Source organism: Seriola lalandi, unplaced genomic scaffold (genome assembly GCF_002814215.2).
Source record: "Seriola lalandi dorsalis isolate HSWRI2012SDOR001 ecotype SW California unplaced genomic scaffold, Sedor1 jcf7180002054431, whole genome shotgun sequence".
NCBI lineage: Eukaryota > Metazoa > Chordata > Actinopteri > Carangiformes > Carangidae > Seriola > Seriola lalandi.
In genome coordinates this window covers 125,369-147,628 of record NW_019524984.1, presented here as the reverse complement: position 1 = coordinate 147,628, position 22,260 = coordinate 125,369, and the positions used below count along the sequence as shown (strand labels likewise).

The following is a 22,260-nucleotide window of genomic DNA, read 5'->3' as shown; positions in this document are numbered from 1 at the left end:
TCCTTTCTTTTAATATACTCTATAGAATAATCAACCATCTTAACTCGTATTCATGCAGTAGCACTGCCTTATTGCTGTGGGGAACTGGTGTTGTGTTCGATTCGACTGACAAAAACCATTTTGTCAGAAGTGCCTTGTTTGTCACGGATGCTGGCAAAGGAAAGCAAGAGGTAGTTGCACAGGAAACACTTGTTTAATTTTGTAACTTTGGTAAGGACACTCTTACCGAAACGCTTGCGTGCAAGCGCTTTTTTTCTGTTTTTTTCCCTCTGTTTCACACAGGCATTCGCTGGCCGCGAATGAACAAAAGTAAAATCCAAATGCGGTGCCAATTAACCTGCCTATAAGTAAAGAATCAAAACTCTTGTACTCTATGATGTTGGCAGACAGAGTGCTGTGTACTGAGACTGCTGTTATTTCCAGAATAAAATGTCCTGAAACCTGCTGTTTTCTTTCAGTCCTCAGCAGGCTGAACATTTTGACATACTGAGATTTAAAAATTCAGAACTGCAGCCTGTGAAACTTCAGATTCAGAATAGGTCTATATGGAAACTACACATGCTGTCTATCTCAATACATAAACAAACATAATGTTAGCAGCCTGCTGTAATAAAGCTCTCTACAGATGATCCCTGTATACTGAAGGGGCCTAATTCCTAGGGAGCAATCTTTGTCATTCTCATGTCAGTTAAACAGCGAGGTCTGTTATTACTTGACCATGGTATGATCCCCAAATATTCTGATCTAATAGATCTGCTCTTTTTATAAATGAGGTTTGTGCTGCAGGGATGATGCATTTTTGCAGGCCAACCTGGAAGTTAGCATCACCCTGGTTCCCTCAACAAAAAAGCAGTGAAATTTTTACGTTGGCTTTTGGATCAGAAAATAGACTCTATGACAAACAAAAGTTTATGATATTTACACATTTAGTTAGGATAATCTTCACAAAAGAACACCACTTTTCTGATTTTTCAAGCCTAAATACAATCGCCAGAAGTAAAGAGCTAATGTAAGGCTATAAACAAACTACACCAGGGTATGATTACTTAAACGTATATGCTAACATATTAGCCATGTCAGCTTTATAAAGTGAGGCAGGAGGGAGAGCACATGCAGGTGGTAAATGCATGGGCTTTTAAGCTTAGAGAAAATCTTGGGTTTACATTGGAGTGAAGTTACGACATTGTAGCATCAGTGGCGTGTGGCTAACTTAGACGTTATCCTCTTACTCACGCATCTCAGCATCAGTCCCAGGGGACAGCCACAACTTGAGTTGTTACTACGCATTTAGATCCTGCAGATTGTGCACACTCATGGGATTTTCTTTCAAGTCCCCCCAGCCTGGTTGCACCTCATGTGTCTATTTCAACAATGCACTCTCTTTATAAAGTATCGCTCCTCAGCAAATGGCCTCGGTTTGATGGGAAAGATTTAACCCTCCACTATGTGCCACCAGGCAGCGATGTGTGAAGAGTCCTTGGCCAACACACTGCGGAGGTCTGAGGGTTAAGTGTTCGCTCGCACCCTGATGGACCTTCCTGCTCTCACATCATTGCCCTGATGAAAATGAATCCGTGAAACATGGTTCCTGATTTCTTCACGGCTCATGTATGCATATACGTACCCAGGCACGGCGTTACAAACACATCATTCAGCTGACATAACACTCAACCATTTAAAAAATATTTTCCTTCTAGTCTTCAGTTTTACACCTTCCCCACCCCCTCCTATTCACACATAAAACTATACTCATACACCCTGACAGGTACTACATCTTTCTTTTAGTTAGTTAGTCTAGTCGAGTGGATATTTTCCCCAGGCCCCTGATAAGACCTGTATAAATAGTTGAGCAGGGCATTATATCACTTTGCTATTGGGAAAAAATGGAAAGCATTCAAGCGTGTGGAGGATTAGTCGATATTCAATTAACCCAGGCAGACAGTCATGGTGACTGTTTATCAATACCTCTTTTTAACTGCACACCCTTGGCACACTTAATTAAACTTCCCATTAATAGCTTCAAACAAGTAAGCAAACTAACAACACAAACACTCGGCCAAGTTTGGAAAAGTGAGCCAAATCCATAGAAGCACTGGTGGGAGAGCTCGTTATTTTAAGGGAGTCAGCCAAGTTCCTGTACTGATCTAAGGTCTCTGCCATGACCATACATACATACAGAGGAGGACTTTGTGTGTTTTGGACACGCCACAATTGTGCATCCTCAAAGTATGTGTGTGGTTATTGATGTTTATCTGGGACACATCCCGACCCTTGACCCTGAAATCATTCATTTCCTTGCATTCCACAGTTAAGCGTATGAAAGTCCTGGCCCATATCGCTGAAAGCAGACAGTGGTTGTGGTTTCACATGAAGGAAAACTTCAGCTGTGACATTGTTTAAGAAAACCAGTTGCAGAGGAATAACAGGAGCCATCTGTGTAAAGTAAAAATCGGAGGCCCCGTGTCACAGGCTGTGCTACATTTGTCCTTTTGCTAATCATCTACAAATCAGGGCCAATGCACTAATCGGGGACAGTGATGTGACTGTCTAGACGATGATAATGATCTGTTAGCGTGATGTGATCAAACGTGCCAGTGCTTGTGTAGATCTCCTCTAGTATGTGTAATAATTGTCCTGTTTGTGGATCATTAGTTGTGAGTTGAACAGCAGAGATGCTGATAGACATGACAGTAGGATTATGTGCTCAAAAGAGACTAGAGAGACAGAGAGAGGATAGATGGAGAAACCAGGCGAAACAAACAGTGACATGCAGCAAGAGAATCCCTGTCATGATACTGTATGTGCACTGGTGATGAACAATAGGATAAAATCAGTCATTATTAATGATTTTTAATTATGCTAACAGCGATGGTAATATTGGTCGATCGGTCAGTCCACTACTTCTGGTAACTTTTGCGTCCTAACAAAGCGGTGTACCCTTGTTGTGGGCAGTCTTATATTATTTTGTGCCTTTCTAGTGATAGATATTAGTATTGTAATATAATATTAATGTGTTTTCAGGTTATGAAGTATCTGACTTATCAAGATGCTCACCAATGCAAAAATCTTGTAAAACCAACATTGCCATAAAGTAGTCCTGGGTTTATATTGTCCTATCATTCAACCCTGACTGTACAACGTACAAGAGCTGATGGGCTGAAGTAGGCCAGCTGAGGCCACACTAATGGCTCCCTGTCTGATAGCCGCAGATTATCTGTAACACTGCTACTGTACAGACTTCATTACAAAGTGGGGTGCAGTGAGCAAACCACTGGTGCGACTAGCAAATTGTCTGTCTCATTCAGTCATCAGTCTTTCAAGCTTGCTGTGCCATCTTTGTATGTCTCTGCCTGCCATTGTGTGAATACCAATGAGCGTTGAGCCGTTATCACCCAAGCCACAGATGACAGAATCTGAGTGATGTATCACTCATCTACTTCAGTTTCTTGCCAAACACAGGATGTGTTTTCTTACTTGGGAAATTAAATGTCAAATGCAGATTCAAAGTTTTGATGGCTCAGCAATATCCAAGATTGTTTTAAGTTAAGATGAACGGTCTACCCCCACCCCCCCATCCCAAATCTCTAACCTTTTGTGCGTGTAATGGAATTTTACAGCTGTACAGATAAGAACTGATGGCGGTGTTGTTTGTTTGCAGGGCCCATGGATAAGCTAAAATATAATCCTTCCAACTGTTTTTGGTAGAGAAGAAGTAAAGCTCCTCTACGTTCTCGCCACAGCTCGATTGTAATTCTCCGGGCCTCCCCTCTTTGTGTTCAGCCCATTAGAGGTCTGTGCTTCTGTCCTCTCCTAAGTTTGCTCTCAGTGTTGAAATGTTTTCCCCTTGGGCGCCTTGAGCCAGCCCCCTTCCCCTTCCACCGATGTGGGGGTGAGCTTTCCCAGGACAAAGAGATGAATATATAATGGCTTGAAAAAAAAAGAGGGGGTGGGAGAGACAAAAAGACAGCGGGTGTGTGAGCGAGCGAGAGGGAGGAAGGGAGAGTGGGAGTTGGAGTGAAAAGATATAGAGGGTTTGACAAGTGCTCGTCAAAGGGTTTAATACTGCTGCCAAGCTCTTAGTGCAGGGACATGGAGAGAGGATGAAGTAGAAAGAAACAATCTGTACTTTTCCCCTATTACAGATCTGATTGCTAACTCATTACAGACTCCATAGGGTGTGGGATACACAACTGTAGTTAGAGAGTTGGTCGAGAGCAGCTCAGTCCATCTGCGTCCCCCCCACCTCTCCCCTGGTCCTCCAGCACATGGTACAGTCCATTTAAAAGGCTGCATGTCATCTCAGTGTGTGCTGGGTCCTCTCTGAGAGCAGCTGCTCACAGCACATTCTCCTTGGCGGGAGCACTCACTTTCCCCTCCGCCTGCTGGGCTGCATCTCTTTTTCTCCTCCGTCTTTTTTCTCTCTCTCTCTCCGCTCTCTTTGCTTTCACTCTTCCTCTCTCTTTTTTAAGTGCTCATTTCTTTTCTCCTTTGCCCTCCACACACAGGCACACATGCTTTCCCTGACTGTGTAGTGCTTGGTCACACAGATGTTATTCTTTACGCAGTAACAGGTAGACATCATCTTTGTGCTGCTGAGCGGAAACCAGGAGAGGGACCGGCGTTTTGGCTTTTTATCTTTCTTTTTTTTTCTTTTTTCTTTTGTATATGTGCGAAGTAAACTGTGAGAGAAGAAGCACAGGTGGAGGAGAAGGAGGAGCAGAGGGGGATAAGAGGGTCTTAGCTTCACCCCCTCTAATGCTCCACTTGACACCATGCTGCTCTGTGTGGATTTGGTCCTCAGGGGAAAATCCTTAAAATGATGGAAGACAACAAACAGCTGGCACAGAGGATTGATGGGGCCATCCAGTCCGCCAGTCAGGAAGTGACCAATCTCCGCTCCGAGCTCTCTGCTACCAGCCGCAGACTGGCAGAGCTGGGTGCCAGCAGCCCCCCTGCCTTGGAGAACCACCACCAGCACAACCACCACGATGACAGCCTCCACTACCGGGGTGAGTGTCACAGCATGTGTGTGCTCGATCCCTTGCCTTGCTCTGTGTGTGTGTGTGTGTGTGTGTGTGTGTGTTTGAGAGTGAGAACATGAACATGTGTGACTGTTTTGAAATCAACAGTGGGAAATATCTGGGGAATGTGCAGAGGGCAGCCTAAAATCATCCCTCCCATTCCACCACTGACTTATTTTTCCCCTAAACTCCACACCAGAAGGACAGTGGAAAAGGCAGCACACTGAAAGGAAAAAGAACAAGAGACAGACTGAGTTTTGTTATTACATGGGAGGGGTTGGGGTTAGAGAGCGTGGGCCAGAGCCTGTCCGGGTTTGGTTTCCCAGGCAGCAGTTGGGCTCCTCTGGGGCTGCACTCCATCCAGCTCTGGCTCCTTCTCGGCTTTCTCCCCGAGTCTGGCAAGGAGTCTTAAACTGCGCTGTAGGCCCAGGAACTGTATGCCAACATCTGAGATAGGAGCTGGCGACACCATGACACCGTTACTTAGCTGGATGTGATGCTTTTAACCTGTAAATGCTTTAAACTGATGTTTTCAAGCGACTGCTCATTCTGACTTCATTGACGCAAAAATAATTTGATCTGGCCTCATGCCATGCTTTCTGCTATAAGTGATAACTTAGAGACCACGAAAAAGGTATTGTTTTATATTTAGATGTTGCATGACTAATGATGCTTGTTTGTACTTTTCATCTTTACGCCTATTTTATGATTGCTTCAGTTTGTGTAAGACGACGGCCTGTGCCTGATTAAACCTTCTTACGACACATTCTGGTAAGCTACTTTTAGAATAGCTGACATCTTGGATTCATTAATGATCAGTTTTATTTAGTTTGATTGGAACAAGAGCTGGGGGGGGGGGGTTCTTTTTTGCCTGTTGCCCTGTCATGTTTTGCTGTAACTGAACAGCAAAACCCACAGTTAGTAATCACATCCATTTATTGAGCAGCTAATTAGTCCTGACATATTGAAAGCTTCCAACAGAATACAGGATGACGTGACAGATTAAACTTTTCATAGCATGCGTGGACAGCAAGTTCGACATGCTGAAATTCTGAAAAGGCCACAGAAGAAGAAAAGGACCTCAAGTTGCAGGGTCTTTTGCCTCGGGGTGTCTGTGTCCTGCATTTGACTTGGATACGTTCAGAAGCCTGTGGGTTTTTGAGATCATACCCTACCAAGCAGTTCGCTGTCAGCCTCCATTAAATGGCTCCCCGTGTTGGGCTTATGAAGTTCAGCAGCAGGTGATTCCTCTTATCTGCTGCTGGCGCTCAAGGCTGACGGCTGATCTGTGTGAAATGTGGCTTAAGAGCGATGATGCACTCGTTTCTAATGTGCATAATGGTTACCGTATGTATTTTGCAATCTTTCAGAGTGTAGGTTGTGCTCATCATCAGGAATTATTAACTCTGTGTCTTGACAAGATGCAGTTAAAGGGGTGCCCCACTAATTTTACACATGGTGCCACAGTGATGTCAGCAGGGTTGTCTCAGTTTGGGCTTGGAGATGATAAATTCAGGAAGCCTGTTTAACAATCTTGGTGGTGTGGCATTAGAAAGATGTGGGAGTTTACCAGGAAGGGAGGGTTTAATGAAAAGATGCTATAAAGTTGCATCATGGGAAACTTTGCCTGCAGTGATTTTGGAGCTTGAAGCATACAAGGGACTAAAAGTCAGGATGTCTCAGCCTTTGCTGGTTTAAGTTTGACCATTGAAACTTGAGCCAGGTTCAAGTTATTTGCTGGATAACTTGGACAAAAATGCATCAGTGAAGTGGCATTATTTTCCACACAGGGCTTAAGTTGGTCTGAACATGGCCCTTAGTCTTCAGAGATGGAATAACTTGGCTACAGTGGGTTATGCTGGTGTTAGTGTTAGTGCTAGGGTAGGGATATGTTATGTTGTGTCTATCCTCCTTGCTCTCTTTCTCAGTTTCTGCAGTGTGAACAGGCGGCCTCACATTCCTGAATGTCAGGGCAGTGATGTCATACTTCCTGTTCCCAGAGGCCAGGCCAGCAGTCAGGTGACAGATCAAGCCAAACACAGCCACACATTCCATCCCGCACCTCCCTCCTTTACTTGAAACTGACAAATTAATGCTCACCTCCCCTGCTTAAAGAGGGATGAGCCCGAGAACCTCTTAGCTTTAAGGATGTTTTCTTAAGATTTTGAGTTTAAGATGATTCGTCTGGGAGATCTCTCCGGTTAGGCAGTTTGGTGTGTGATGAGCCAGCGTCCACAGGCTTAGGGAGATTAAATGTTCTTTAGGTGTGTATCCCTCTCCAGGCCAGGCTGTTTGTTAGTCCATTTGTTGGCTCTGCCCTGTGCAGGATCAAAGCAGCCGCACAGACAAGGTTTTTTAATATGCATGACCTGTCTTCCTGTAAATACATTACACTGAGCCAAAATGTCACAAATTTTTTGCTATGTTTCCCCTCCTTGCGGCGCGTCAATAACATCTCTGACAGATGTCCAATAAGGCTATAAACATGGCACTAGAGAATGCTGTAGCTGTTGGCCTTGGAGTCTGTTCTTACTGAACTAATCACGAGGGACAAGAGATTAAATCACCCAAGATTTCTAGTCACTACATCAGGATGAACGTCACTACGATTTGCTTTTTATTCATTTTTCTCCAAGCATATCTCTATTTACAAAAGAGTGTTTTTGTATGTCTTCATTTTATAGTATAGTACAGTCAATGGAAAGGTCTTTGCTTGACTGTTACAATCAACCTGCCTCCTTTTATTCAGGCCATTGACAGTAATGTATTCATCGCCGAGTGATGACACCCTTTCATTATTGGCCCTTTCTCTTAATCCATCACATTGATGTCAAGGCCACGTTTAACATTCCTAAACGATGCTGATGTTTCACCACCAATCACCTCCAGTGCTGCCGTACCTAATGTCCGTCTGACTTGTGAGGGAAAAAAAAAAAACACATATCTACCTTGCACTCAATTTGTCTCAGGGAACAGAAGGAAAATATTTTGTCCTCTAAAATCGATGTGCGCTAACCTTATGGGATATTACATTATTTACACTCTTGGTAGATCAGTGCACTGCAGTCGGCTGGTGAGAAAGTGCTCATCACGGACTCATGGGAGTCTGCCAATACTAATCCATAAAACTTTCTAAAACACAACTGTAAGGCAGCTGTTAGTGACTCATACAGCACGGGGAGTATGGATGACTCTGGGCTGCTTTAAAGGAGGGCAACAATGTGCTTCACACAAAGGGTGAAGCAGTGATATAAGTATGAATTCTCTTATTTTTCAACTGTCCGAGAGCATTATTGTCCGTCACTGTCAAGGTAAAATAAGGGGCTCAAGGTTAGACCCATAGCAACGCAAATCGGGAGGAGTTATTTCACATGTCCAGGGTTATGGATGTAAATGTCATTTTCTGTAGATAATACTCTGTGACTTGCAGTTGATGCACTTCCAAGGCTTGAATCGGTAAGAATCTCATCCAGCTGAATCATCAGTACAAAAAATGAGCAACTGTGTTTGAATGTCAGATGTTGTTCATTGTCAGAAAATCAAAGGTACAAAACATAAAACTATGTAACAGAGGTCAACTGGAACTCTCAAGGAGAGCTTAACAGAACTGAAAACTCTGTTGTGTGTAGAGCCAAAAGCCAAGCGGAGGCCGATCATTACGCTTTTCAGAAACGTGATGAAACATTCAGCAGTTTGAAGCAGTTCAGTTTTGGATTTTGGGTCAGTTTTTGATGAATTTGGCAACTCGAGCTGAGCGTTTGGTTGCAGTGACAAAGTGTTCTGAATCATGAAAAGGCATCTATATCCTTCCACGTGCAGCCAGTGTCAGAGGCTCATTGTTTGTCTAGTATTAACACAACATCACAGAAAAAACATGATTTCTGAGGAGCAAATTTACACAGCCATACTACAGTATTTTCAGATTATCTAGCAGAGTCTACAGTGTTTCTGTTGTATCAAGAGTTGGTGTAACTCCTGCAATATTAAAGGCTTTTCATTATGCCCAGAACTCAAAGTGCCTTTTCCTTCTTGTTTGCAGTACTCATGGACCTTGACTCCATAGAGCACCATTGTTTGGTGAGCGTGACTTTTTACAAAGGCACATTTACCTTTTTCTTACTAAGCAAAGATGCGCTCCTGTTTTTTTCCCCCTCTTTTATGTCTGTACAAGATGATGTGGAACACTGAAAATATTCTTAAAAGTAAACCTTCAAATGGGAATTTTAAAATAAATAGGAAAAAAAACTTTCAGAATCAGCGGCTTCCAATTTCATAACTCTATTATAGCAACTGTTGAATCATGGCAGGATAGGATACCCATATTCAGGGATAGAGGAAGGTAACGCAGCTGAAACCTTTGAAGACATCCTCCAAACTGTACAGCTTGCTGTAAAACACTGTTGATTAAGTATTCTCTTAAAAGACGCAGTGATTATCCTTTCTCCGTAGAGGAGAAGCTGCACTGGCTCTAAGTCTCTTTGCTGCAGAGTAATTGTGGGAAGAATCCTCTCCCCATCTGGCCTGAGTTTGTCAGAGGCCCCGGGTCTCTCATTACTTCATCGTGCACATGAGCAGGGCTGAGAACAGAGCGCCAAACTACAGGGGCAAAATCCCACCCACTTCAGCGCTTTCTCTTTCTCTCTCTGTAACACTCTCCAGGGACCACCCGCCTTCCTATTCGCTGTTCACATGCAGAGAAAGTATGCAATGCACTCTAACCTTCCCCCTGTATCCACCACCATCCGAATACCTCACCCCCTCCACCCGCCCTTCCTAATATTCCCTGCCTGGCCTCCCTCAGCCACGCCCTGTCTGTGGTCAATGCAGCGTGAGAGGAACTGTGTCCAAACAATAGCTAGAGAGAGGCAGCGCTGTACTCCCTTAACATTTCTCCCTCTCTCTTCCTCTTCCTCACTGACTTCCTCCAGTAAAAGAACTAATCATGGCACAGTGGGGACTCCTGGGGCTCCAGTGCCAGATGAAAATACCAGCAGTGGTGGGTGGGAGGATTCGTTCTACGGTTGGGAGAAGCGGCAGACATCTCAAAGACCGAGACAGTGATGTGATAGTTAGAGCTAAAGACCTCATTTTCCTCTTAAATGATGGTAAACTAATGGCTTACAGCTCACTTTTTAAATTGGGAATTTATGACATTTTTATCACATTCCTTTCTTGGAACACGGCGGAAATTAAATATAGACTAATACTGATTATGTAGTCATTATATTGAGTGTATAATTACATTAATATGTCAAGGATAGTTAAAAAAAAAAATGGCAACATATGCCAATCAAAGCAAACTGCCACAACAAAGCAAGTTGAAATCAATCAAAAGGGATATTACAGTTCCATACAGTGTAAGCAATAAATTAAGTAATATGACCCATCTTTAAGGCAGTGTTTATTTACCTCATAGTTAAGCTCCTTTTTCATTAAGTCTTTAATTTATTTTGTCGTCAGTATTTTTTCAATTTCAGTTGAGTGTATCTGTTCTTAATAGCTGAGGGCTTAGAAGTACTTACTGGTACATTGGCAGCCTTTGCTCTCCAGTGGTTGGTAATGACCTTAAATAAATAATGACTCTGTCGTTATTAGTTTTGCTTTGTAATGGAATGCAAGTCCCAGTAATGAACTGACAGCGCTGCGCAGGCTGTCAGTGGGAGCAGAAGCCCCGTGGACTTTGACTCGCGACAGAGTTTCCACTCCTGAATTTGGCTGCCTTAGGGTGCAGCGAGGACAGCTCGGCGGCACATACTCACTTTCATGCCCATACAGGGGCAGAAGAAGCTGGCCTGTATTGTTTCAAAAGCTCTGAATTCTTTCCAAGTATGTGGTTCACCAGGAGGGCATTGTGGCGCGCTACAGATGTCATGTCGTAGCATTCATAAAGGGTCAGAGTTGACAGATGACAGCTAACCCCAGTGTGTGTTAGGTCTATTGGCAGAGGTGACAGAGGTGACAGAAGTGCTGCCCCGCGCACCAGCTGGTCATGGCATTCCTTCGGTTTGGGTGGCAGATGGCCGCGGCGCCCTCACCATGCAGCACCTGATGTAAACTGCCACCTTGGAGAGAATGAGCCCGCGAAAAAATCAGCCAGACAGGCAGTGGAGCAGAACCAGCAAAGCAAGAAGGATGCCAACTCTAAGACAGGGTACATCTCCAACAGACATTCCTCTGCACTTAAATTTTCCAGGCGAGCTTTATCTGAATGAAACTTCACAGAGCAAGTCAGTGAAAGCCAATTCAAGGAGAACTGAGGAGTACTTTAACCGTGACACTAAGCATTGAATTGCTTTCCGGTTCGACACCCTGCCTCTGAGATGATATTATTCCTATCAGCGCGACTGATATGTCTCCCTATGCTAATTTGATTCATGAAAGCTGAAGTGCTCATTTGACTATTTCCTTCCCAGTGGCTCATGACAGTCTTTGTTTCCCAGATGATTTTAGATGGAGACGATATTTAATATGGATTCCCTGTGTGTAGGTCATGACTCGGGTTAAAAGCACATTATAAGACTGGCTGTTAATGGCTGGGGAGTAAAGAGAGGAACTGACAAATGAGGATATTCCTCACCGTTATTGTACCGTTATCCTCTTAGGATACTTTTCTCCCCCATTTCCTTCACATGGCCCCTCATCATAACTTCGCATGCAGCAAAGTACTAATGGTTTTTGCCCCAGAAAAGGAAATGGGACTGTAGCACGTGACGGCATAAGAGGTCTGCATACCTTCAGTGGGTATCATGTACTTATCACCACCATATGTCAAGAGTAGAGAATTCATGTTACAGACTGAGTGAATTATTGCTTCTTGATTGTGTTTTATGGACCCACTGGATATTTCATCGAGTACGCCGGTACACTTGCAACAAGCAGCTGAATATCAGGGGATTTGGTTGACTCTGACTCAGGTAGTACAGGACACAGAGAGCTGGGATGGAGCTGTGTTGAGGTCTGGTGGTAGTACAGGTGTCTGTGTGAAAGCCTGACAGAGGCAGCAGACTCTCATGTGGTGGAGGATATGTCTCCATTAACGACACCCAGTGGACTCATGAGTGTGAAGGATTCTCTGTACATCTGCACTGAGACAAAAAAGAGCTCTTACAGAGTGTTTAGTATACTTCCCCCAAGTGGGGTGTTTTAAGGCCACTTGCCTGGGTGTTGTGGTGCCCGCTTCGCAGCGGGAGGTACAGATAACAATCTGACTTTAAGAACCCAACTCCTCCATCTCCGTGTAGCCTCCACTCTACACATAAAACCCTTTGTTTTCACCTTAAATCATCCAAATCCCTGTTGAGTTCAAACTTCAAACAACAACTCTCAGAGAGAGAGAGGAGGAGACAGACAGCGAGGGAGAGGAAGCCTGGTTGCCTTCACAACAGTCTCAGCTCATCCTATTAAGATGCCTCATTGCTTCAGCAGCGGAGACTTTCTTTATTGCTGCTGGTACATATTGTTGCCTTGGCTGCAGTTTAAATTCATTCCCAGAAGAGAATGGACTGGGCATGGAGGAAAATGAGTTTTGAGGAAGTGCAGAACACCCCCCGTGTATCCAGAGGACGTAGAGCGTGACATTCCAGCGTAGGAGAGGATAAGCAGAACACTTCTCTGAATCATCTGGTTCGTGCAGGCCTCTTACAAGACTGATGAGCTGAAGACATCCTGAACATTGGGACAATACTCTGCGCTTTAAAACCCCCAGACAAGCCATAAACGGCAAATTAAGGGACATCCTGACGGGTAAACTACAGGATTTAAGTTCAAACTTTCATATAACCCAAGAGTTACTTTTACATTACATTCCTCTACAGAGTGTTAAGTCAAGATGTCAACTTATGTGCCTGCCATGTCACATAGTGCCCTGCACAATTAGTACCGAAGCGCTACTTGCTCAAACAGAGATCAAACAATTTGTCAATTAACCAACTGAAAAATAAAAGGCTTTTTCTAATTTTTTAAAAACTGTTTCTAGTGTTATCTCCTTCCCGCCATTCGGGTGCTCCCTACTACTGGCTTGTAACTTAGCTGGTAACTAGCTTTCGGCGCAGACCGCTCTGCTGAGGAATGATTTGGCGTTTAAGTAGCGTAAATGTAAAATTTACTGGTTTTGTCAGATTATGACATTGATGTTAAATAAAGATATTTGGTTTTTGAACTGTTGAATGGACAGAAGCATTTTCAATATGTGAACTTGGGCTCAGGGAAACATTTTTCTAACATTTCATTTTGTGTTACAACTAACACTATTTAAATAATCAAATACATGGTTTGTCAAGCATAAGCATTCGCTAGTTTGTGGCCTCTTAAATGTGAGAATTTTCTACTTTCTTTTGCTGTTTTGTATCCTTGAATTTAATTGGTCACTCCGAACAGCAATTTGAAGATGTCATTTGGGCTTTGGGAAATTATGGTAGATATATTTTACTTTTTATATTTTGAATTGATTAATCAATCATAAATTATTTTTATTGCTGCCATTGTCAGAGTATGCAGTATGCCTGCATATAGTAGTCGTGATTGATTTCCCATATTGTATCTCCACACTGCTTCTCCCAGACTACAACAGATGGTTCACACTTCAAAACACACCTTGTTGTTTACTTTCTATTGGCATTCCACAGAGCGCTCAGGTTGTTTCCAATTACTCTAAAAATGAATCAATTGAATGATTGAATTCATCATCAGGCAAAACATGGATTTCACAAATGAGATTACATCCTAACAAAAGGATCTGACTGAACTTTATCTGGTTGTGTCTGGAGTAAAGCTACTTGCTGTGAAGCACTTTTCAAGCAAAATCAGTAATGTCATCACAATCACTTTTTTTTTTTTTCATCCCGACTCTTCTTTATTGTTTTAATTTCATTTCTTTTTCGGCACAAATAAATGTAATATATTCTGTTATGTTCCCTTTTAGGGAAAAACCCTTAACAAGTTAAAACAAAACAACACAACACTACATCTTGATGTTTCTGTTGACGCATCATCATCAGCTCCCCAGGCCCACCTAATTGTTGACATCAAACATGTAAGTGGGCTCCCTCCATCCCTGGATTATTTTTGGTGTGCAGCCTGAAGGCATTACTGTTGAGAGCATGCCTCTCTGTTTTCTCCTACTGAGGAGGTTCTACACAAATATTTATCAGGTCACCAATTACTGTACCCTGCGTGCTCAGGCATATACACACACACAAACACACCGTGCCTCTGTTGAGAAGGCTGTGTGTATGCATTCCTGTAAATGTGTTTATTGTTTGCGATGAATGTCTGGCTAAATCTTTCCTCAAACCAGATGTCCTCCACCAATAACCCAGTTGACAAGACCCATGTTTCCCAAAGCGTATGTGTATTGTTTGAAGCATGTTTGTGCTTTTCCTATTTTAAAAAGAGCCAATTCAAAGATGTATCTTTATCTCCAAGCCTCTCTTAGTTACTCACAGCCAGCGCGCCGTCAGATCAATGGCCAAGGAGATTGCTTTCTTTTTCTAAAAAGCATTTATTTTGAATCTCAATTTTCCACATAAAGGGATCTGATTACCTACCACGTGCTAATCTCCGAAATGCACAGATTAATTACGCTCTTTGTTCCTTTTTAAAATTAGGGTGCATCTGTATCTTCGGTAAAAGCAAACACACTGAAAATAAACCTGCTCATCTTGTTCAGCCACAGAAAATGTGATATCAAATTGACTATATATCTATGCATAGGCTACTCAATGAAACTGCCATGGGCCACTTGATCCAGAATTATGCAAATTGTATTGAAAATAGAAATTATACAATCAGCACTTTCCACTCTGTTTAGCAATTCTTTTGAGCTTTACAGTATCTGGTTCCCATTGTGATGAAGAGGGTGAACCAAGAATATAGAAAGATGTGTTAATATTCCCAGCAGGCAGCTGCTGAGTTCGACTCATCAGTTGTATCAACATTATTTCAGTTTTCATGAATATCAAGATAAAACAAATTAATCTGTATTCATTCATTCACTTCACAGATCACAATGGAATGCCACTTCCTCATCTGATGATTCATTTTCAAATTTGACGTTTTGATTAAAAAGTTCTGTTCTATTTTGTGTATTAGCGAAAAACGTTTGCTACGGTCGTCGTTCATCACGGTGCACCCGCAGTGAACACAGACTTCACAAATAGCTTTTTGTCTGACACATCGTCATTGTACCATATGTCTTGGCCAAGAGACAGTTTAGACAAAACCGGTTGGCCTTGTACATAAATAACTATCCCCTCGCCTTGCTACCACTGCTTTATCCCAGGCTGAGCTGCCATTTTTTTGCCACTCACAACATCATATTTTCACATGATGTGTGATATCTAATATCTACAGCGTTCAAAGAACAGATTTTTCATGCAGCGTTTGAACCTTCAAAAGATGGTTTAGTGTTGCATGATGCAGCAGAGGCTGAGATACCCTGACTTTTAGTTGCTAGTACATGTCAAGCTCTAAAAATACTGGATCTTACATTACCCATAATCCAACTTGGTTTCATCTTTTCATTAGACCACCCTCTTTCTGCCTGTATCTTAAAAACAAAACAAAAAACAGATGGATTACCAGTGGACAAAGTGAGCAACAGCCCTGGTGCCTCACACTCTCAGGCGCCCAAAAGAGGTTGGCTATGTGAGATAAAGTTTTTTGGAAATGAGATTAACCGGACTGCTTATGTAATTACTTTGTTTGGTGTTATGGACCACTGAGGCTCAGCAGGTCTAAGGTCCTTAAGGTAGTGACTGCATTTGTACCTTATCTTGAAGCCCTGTCTTGTTTAAAAGTCCTGTGTCAAATCTAGTTTATTCTCTCAGTAGATGCTATGCTTACATTGTGCATATTTCTCAACAGTTGTGCTATGTTTAATTAAATTACAAGAAACTATAACTGACACACAGTAAACCTGAGGCAGGATGGAATTACTTAATGGTACTCCGAAGATACACATAAACATCTGTGTGGGTCTGGGCAGAGAAGAATGTTAGCGGTAAGTGGAGGTCACAGAGCCCACGCACACACACACACACACACACACACACCTGCCAGATCTCAGCAACACATCGTTCGGACCTGAAGGTCAAGCGAGATGACTGGTTGAGCCGACTCTTGCTTGGGAAAAAACACATTACCACCATGCTCAAATGTCTACGAATGACCCCATGCATGTTTGACTTAAGTGCAGCGTTTTAAAGTGCTGGTTGTTTTTTTGTTGTTGCTCAAGACAAAATACAAAGTATAGCACATCACTCGTGCTATAAATCAAATCTTTACGAGGGTTGTACAATTTCTGTTGAAACTGTTTTTTTAGCTGCCAATTCACCTGTGTGTTGTTTTCTAATATTTGGCTTATCTTTATCGATATAAACGGGGTGGGTGAATGGGGTGGACAAAATATTAGAAACACCAATCACAGTACCAATCAAAAATGGGCTCACTGTTTCAGTTTATAATGCAGGCATTTGGTACTCTCCGAGCCCAAGCCAAGATAACCCTAGCGATGTCACTAGGATGGTTTTCACGTCTGCTCCAGAGCCAAAGAGAGCAGTGTGCAACAGTTTTTACAGGTTGAGTGGTATTCCTTGTGACTAGTAAAATCACAGTGACGTGTAAAATGAGTGGATTACCCCTTTAAGTGCTATCATCCTTCTATTATTCCCTCCTCTCTCGTCTGGTATTACTACTGCGACCACTCTGCTAGTATTGGCCCTCTCATAGTCTTAGTCGGCATGACAGCTCCGACGACTGGACATAAACGATGGAATCTTCCGTTCTGGCTGCCGAACAATGAGTCCTATTCAACATGGCCGCCATTACTTGAAGTGATGTGGGTTTTTTGGAAGAGGGGGTGGGTTCAGACTCAGGGGCTTCCCACAGACTCCCCTAATTAACCACGGCAAGCAACTCAGCTATTCTCTCTGTCCAAGAATGTGCTCCCAAACCCCCAAGTATGCCCCTGTTCCATCCCTGCTGCAAAACCTCCATATTTCCAAATTATGTGCACCAGAGTGCACTAATGAGAGAAAAGCTAAAGCATTTTATTTGGCATAATTACACAGTTGGATCATCGCATTTTTCTCCTGTGGAGCGACAGAAGCTACCCCACCATACCTGTGTGTTTTACTTAGTGGAGTTTACCTATGTGTCTAGTGGGAAGGGGAATTGTGGCACAATGATACATTTTCTCATGCCTATTGTGTGTCAGCTGAGACAGGCTCTATTACTTTCCCTTTATAAGGTTAATGTGTGCCACAGGGCTGCAGATCGTCTGCTGCTTTGTCAAAGGTCTGGGCTGAATGAGAGGAGCTGGGTATGCAAAAACTAGAAAAGAAGAAGTAAGGAGAGGTAAGGGGATATAAAAGAGAGGAGAGGACAGGAGAGGAGAGAAGAGGAAAGGACATGAGGGGTGAGGAGAGGACATGACATGAAAGGAGAGGAGAGGACATGAGAGGATAGGAGAAGAGAGGACATGAGAGAAGAGGAAAGGACATGAGAGGATAGGAGAGGAGAGGAGGAGTTTCAGACCTAGCTCCATTAATAGACCCTGTGTGCTGCTGAATTGATTTTGAGGTCAGTCCATAAAGCACACTGCCTCAGCACTGTACTAACAGTGGCATCATTATGGCGTTATTAGTGCAGTGGGGGGAGGGCTGGCAGAGAGGGGGAGGCTTACAGGGCTGTGGGAGTAATTTACAGGTGTGTTAAACATGACTTCTGTTCTAGAGAGAGAGAGAAAACAGCAGAGGTGGTGGTCAGACTTCTTTCACCACGCTGTCGACTGATTAGCGTGGGTTCTTTGAACAGTCTCAGATTTTCATTTTCTGCTCTTTTCTGTCACATGAGCTCCTATCACTGAACCATACATGTAGAATTACACAAGTAATTGAGCAGAGACGCATTTTAAGAAGCTCATGTTTGAGCAGCATCAATGGAAGACGTATTCAGATAATTCACTTAAGTAAAAGAAAACAAACCTTATTCCTCCATTACTCCATTCTAAGTAAAAGCCCTAATGTGACTTTTTCTTAAGTAAAAGTAATAAAAGTAAAAGTACCCACTATGCAGAATGGCCCTGTCAGTGTTACAGTATTATATTGTTGGATCATTTCTTAAGCCTTAACATGTAAGCTGGACTTGAATGTTATAGTTGGCTGAGGTGAGGCAGGTTTTAGCAGCTTTATGCACTTTGGGGCAGCAACTAATGATAATTTTAATCTGCATAGTTGCAGATTCATTTTTTAATGATTAAATAAGCAATTAGTCAACAAACTAGTTCAACCCTCATACACATTTGGGTATTTTAATCCGTAATGTGATCATATGCTTTGTATGCAAAATCTGAAACGGTGGCTGTGAAATTATTATGGTGATCTAAAACGAAGAGGAGTGGAATTATAAAGTAGCAAAAATGGAAATACATGTCAAATACGTTGTACTTAAGCACAGTGCAGTGAATGCACTTTTTTATTTTCCACCACCAGCCGTAAAAGATAGTTGTCAAAAGCACACCTTCCCAGTGTAAATCTATCCATTTGAAGGAGAAGCAACCAGACGAGGCGTATCTGTCGCTGGCTCACAACCATGACCACAGTGACTATAGTAAGATGTTAATAGTCGAGCAAGATAACTGAAACAATTTAGAATTTAATTAAATAAAAATAAGCCATACTAACACAAAAATGTAAATCTAAACATCCTTATCAGCAGGATCAAAGGGGTCCCCGGGGCTTTGTGTTTTGATGAACAGACTCATTGGCTTCTCCATCTGGACTCAATTAGAGGTCCTGGTTTTCACTCTTGAGCTCAAGTGACCATTAACTCGTGTTAATCGATGCAACTTTCTCTTTATTAGTTGTGTTTTGACCTTTCAACAAGTTAACACAGGCCCAGTAGGGATTTAAATAGGTTCTACTCACACTGCGCTTCCTTTATGAATAAATGAAAAGGTGTGCGAGTACCTGGAGCATGAGAGCTGTACAGTAATTATTAAGGCTGGTTTCACTTTAACAAACCTACAGCAGTATGTAACGCTGATTATGAGTCCCCCCCCTGAAGCGGAAATGATCATAAGGTCCTCTTTATTTGTTGCACACTCCTTTTCCCTTAAGCTGTTGCGCTTTCTTTGCTTTTCCCAGTTTCCCGCTGCAGTCATGGGGGGAATTCCAACCATGTCAGTGCTGAGTCAAAATGTACTCCGAAAATTACAGTTCATTTCTGAGGGGTTTACGGTTACATCGTTCGTAGCATGTTTTGCAAGAGGGAATGTGGGAATTTGGATTGTTCCAGATATTTCATCCATCTCACAGGGATAAACTGTTTGGACAGCTTGAGCAAGACCATACACACACCCGAGCCTGCGACAGGAGTTCAACCCTTTGTACTCCAACATCTGAGTGTTTTGTTTTATTGTTCTGTGTGCCAACGGAAAGGGGAAATGTTGAGAAACAAGCCTTTTGTCAGTGTCTGGGCATTTATAGATTTTTTTCAATGTCTCGGCATTGTTTTGATTTGTTGCTGAAGGGTATTTCCATATATCTAATTGTTGTGAATTCATGAATTTCTCTGGTCTTTGTGCCGACTATGACTTAAACTGTAACACATGTCCACACTGATTTATAATCACTCACATGCACAGATGCTATTCTCTGCAGGTCTCCTGATGGGAGAACATTTTCATACTACTGACAGAGAGGAGAAGAAAGACAAATGAGTTAAAGGAAGATATACAGAGCACAACTAATAAAGCCAGGAAGACAGACAATATGAAACAGACAAGATAATATGAAAGGGTAAAATTCGGAGACTTTCAACAGACCAATGAGCTGCGATGTGAAGAGCAGCAGAGCACTGTGAGAGACAGGTAATGAGTGTGTGGTAATACACCTCCAGACCTTAATTGGTTTGAATGAGCAGGCTGGAGAGGCTCTTCCATCAGGCTGTGGATGAGCAGACTGTCAGGTGACAAGCCATGGAAGGAGAACTAATTGGTTCTCTCCTCCAGATACAGCTCCTGTCTTTCCTCATGTTGCTGCAACAAACCTAAAGCCGCATTGTTTAGATCTCTATCTGCCTGTTTAGAAAATGTGCTTATAATCCGAAACCAGTCTTAACTGAGCTCTAGGTTGGCTCATATGTCGCTTATTTGTCTTGAAATACGTGTGTGTGTCTTGGATATGAACTATGAACTCTGTCCATGTTAAAGAAAAAAAATGTTTCTGCAAAACATTGAGTGGGCTTGCTGCTAAAAACTTACTGTTGGAACATTTTAAATGAAAGAAGTTAAAGTTGAAATTGAAGTTTCAGCAGAAGAGCTGAAAGAAGTGGAAGTTTCCGTTTATGTTTACACACTGACTGAAGTTGAACTGTCAATAGAAGTGCAATGCTGAGTGAAGAACAAGTGTCCCTTGAAGTGTTAGTGCTAGTTACAAGTTAAATTAGTGCCAGTTCAAGTGTAGAAACTAAAAGAAGACTTTGGTTGGGTTGTTGGCTGAAGTGTAAGTACAGAGAGCGGTTGGTGTTAATTGTGTGTTGAATAGTCATGTACAGTGCATTCACAAAGTGTTCAGACTCTTTCAGTTTTTTCACATTTTGTTATGTGGTGGCTTTATGCTAAAATCAAACACATGTATTTCTTCGCTCATCAATCTGCACTAAATGCAGCACAATGACAAAGTGAAAAAAGTAAGTTTTGCAATTTTTGCAAATTCATTAAAAAGGGAAAACTGAAATATCACAGGATAACACAGGATCTCTGGACCTCAGCCAGAGTGACCATCGAGTTCTTGGTCACCTCTCTTACCAGGGCCCTTCCCCCCTGATTGCTCAGTGTGGCCGGGCGAGCATGCTTTAGGAAGAATCCTTGTTGTTCCACACTTCTTCCATTTGAGAATTATGGAGCCACTGTGCTTTTGCGCACCTTGAATTTTTTATGACTCTTTTTTTTTTCTTCTGGCAGTTAAAACACGTTACACGAGCCTTCAGAAACTCCTCTGGGCTGAACTGGACTAAGTAAACACTTTCAGGGCTGACTAATTCCAACACACAGTATAAACAGACCTGGAGACACTTGCTATCCTAACATCCCATAAGACAACACTTTCTGCAGGAGACGCTCTCTCCATTCAAAAAGAGTCATTGATCGAAAGAGTAAATTTCTAGTCCACAACAAGTCCGGCATTTTCAAACATTATTCCCAGAAAAGAATATAGTCTTGAACTCAGGTTAATACAGTCATTTTTTGTAATATTGTCTTCAGCATCCGGTGTGCATGCACCAAGATTGAAGGAAAAAAGATTTTTAAAAAAGATCAATTAGGTATGTGACTAATGAGTAATCAATTCATCTATTACTATTACCCAGCTGTAGTGAACAGTGGAAGCTGTGCGCTGAAGAAGTTTTTTTTTTTTGGTTCGTAGATGAAAACCTGAGACCTGAAAGGGTGTGAAGTGTCAGATGAAGTGTGAACACTGAAAGGAGCCGATATGTGAGTTCAAAAGAAAGAGCCGACTACAGCTGAAATGTCAGTCGACGAGTAAATGGTGAAAGCAGTTGAATGGTCTTTAAAAAAATAAAAAAAAATAAAAAGTTGGAGGAAGTTGGAGTGTGTCCAGAAGAAAAAAAAGTTCATAATAATAATGAAAGACATAAATATGAAAACATAAACGTGCTTTGTAAACATACAGGCAAACAGTTTGTTTCACAGTGTGAACAGTGTTGCAGCGCACACTATGTTGATCTATCTGATTCCTGTACTTGCTCAGTGCTGGTTAAGTACTATCAGGGGAGGCAGCATATTGAAGTAATTTGATTTCTCCAACAGGGGTGCGAGATACTGATGTTGATGTTAAAATGCAGACTGTGACTAGAAGTGGCTCATTTTCATGTTCCAATATGCTCTTGGTATTATAGGAAGTGGAGACATTGTTGCCGCCATAGTGCGTGTGCCAAGTGGGTTGGATGCAATCCTTTAATACTGCTGATATCGAAGGATTACCCCAAGATTGTCTCAGGCCTTACATATGTCTCTGTGTCACTCTCAGGTATTAGCTTTCTAATACAGTGTACTACAGCTGTCTGATTAAACAGCTGGAGGTTAAAGGTCCTGATTTAGGAATGACTGTAATCCAGCAGTGTATCAGTGGCATATACAGGAATCTCCCATCTGTGTGTGTGTGTGTGTGTGTGTGTGTGTGTGCGTGTGTGTGTGTGTGTGTGTGTGTGTGTGTGTGTG

General features: G+C 42.3%; 1 protein-coding gene across 2 annotated transcripts in view; it reads left to right on the top strand.

The window, feature by feature from the left end:
• LOC111658261 (kazrin-like) overlaps positions 1-22,260 on the top strand; it is a 111,691-nt gene that overhangs the window by 40,741 nt on the left and 48,690 nt on the right. For both annotated transcript variants that reach the window (XM_087175244.1, XM_023410722.2), the window contains exon 4: positions 4,802-5,009. In XM_087175244.1, coding sequence (XP_087031370.1) covers positions 4,802-5,009 — 208 coding nt within the window. The remainder of the gene's footprint in view (positions 1-4,801; positions 5,010-22,260) is intronic.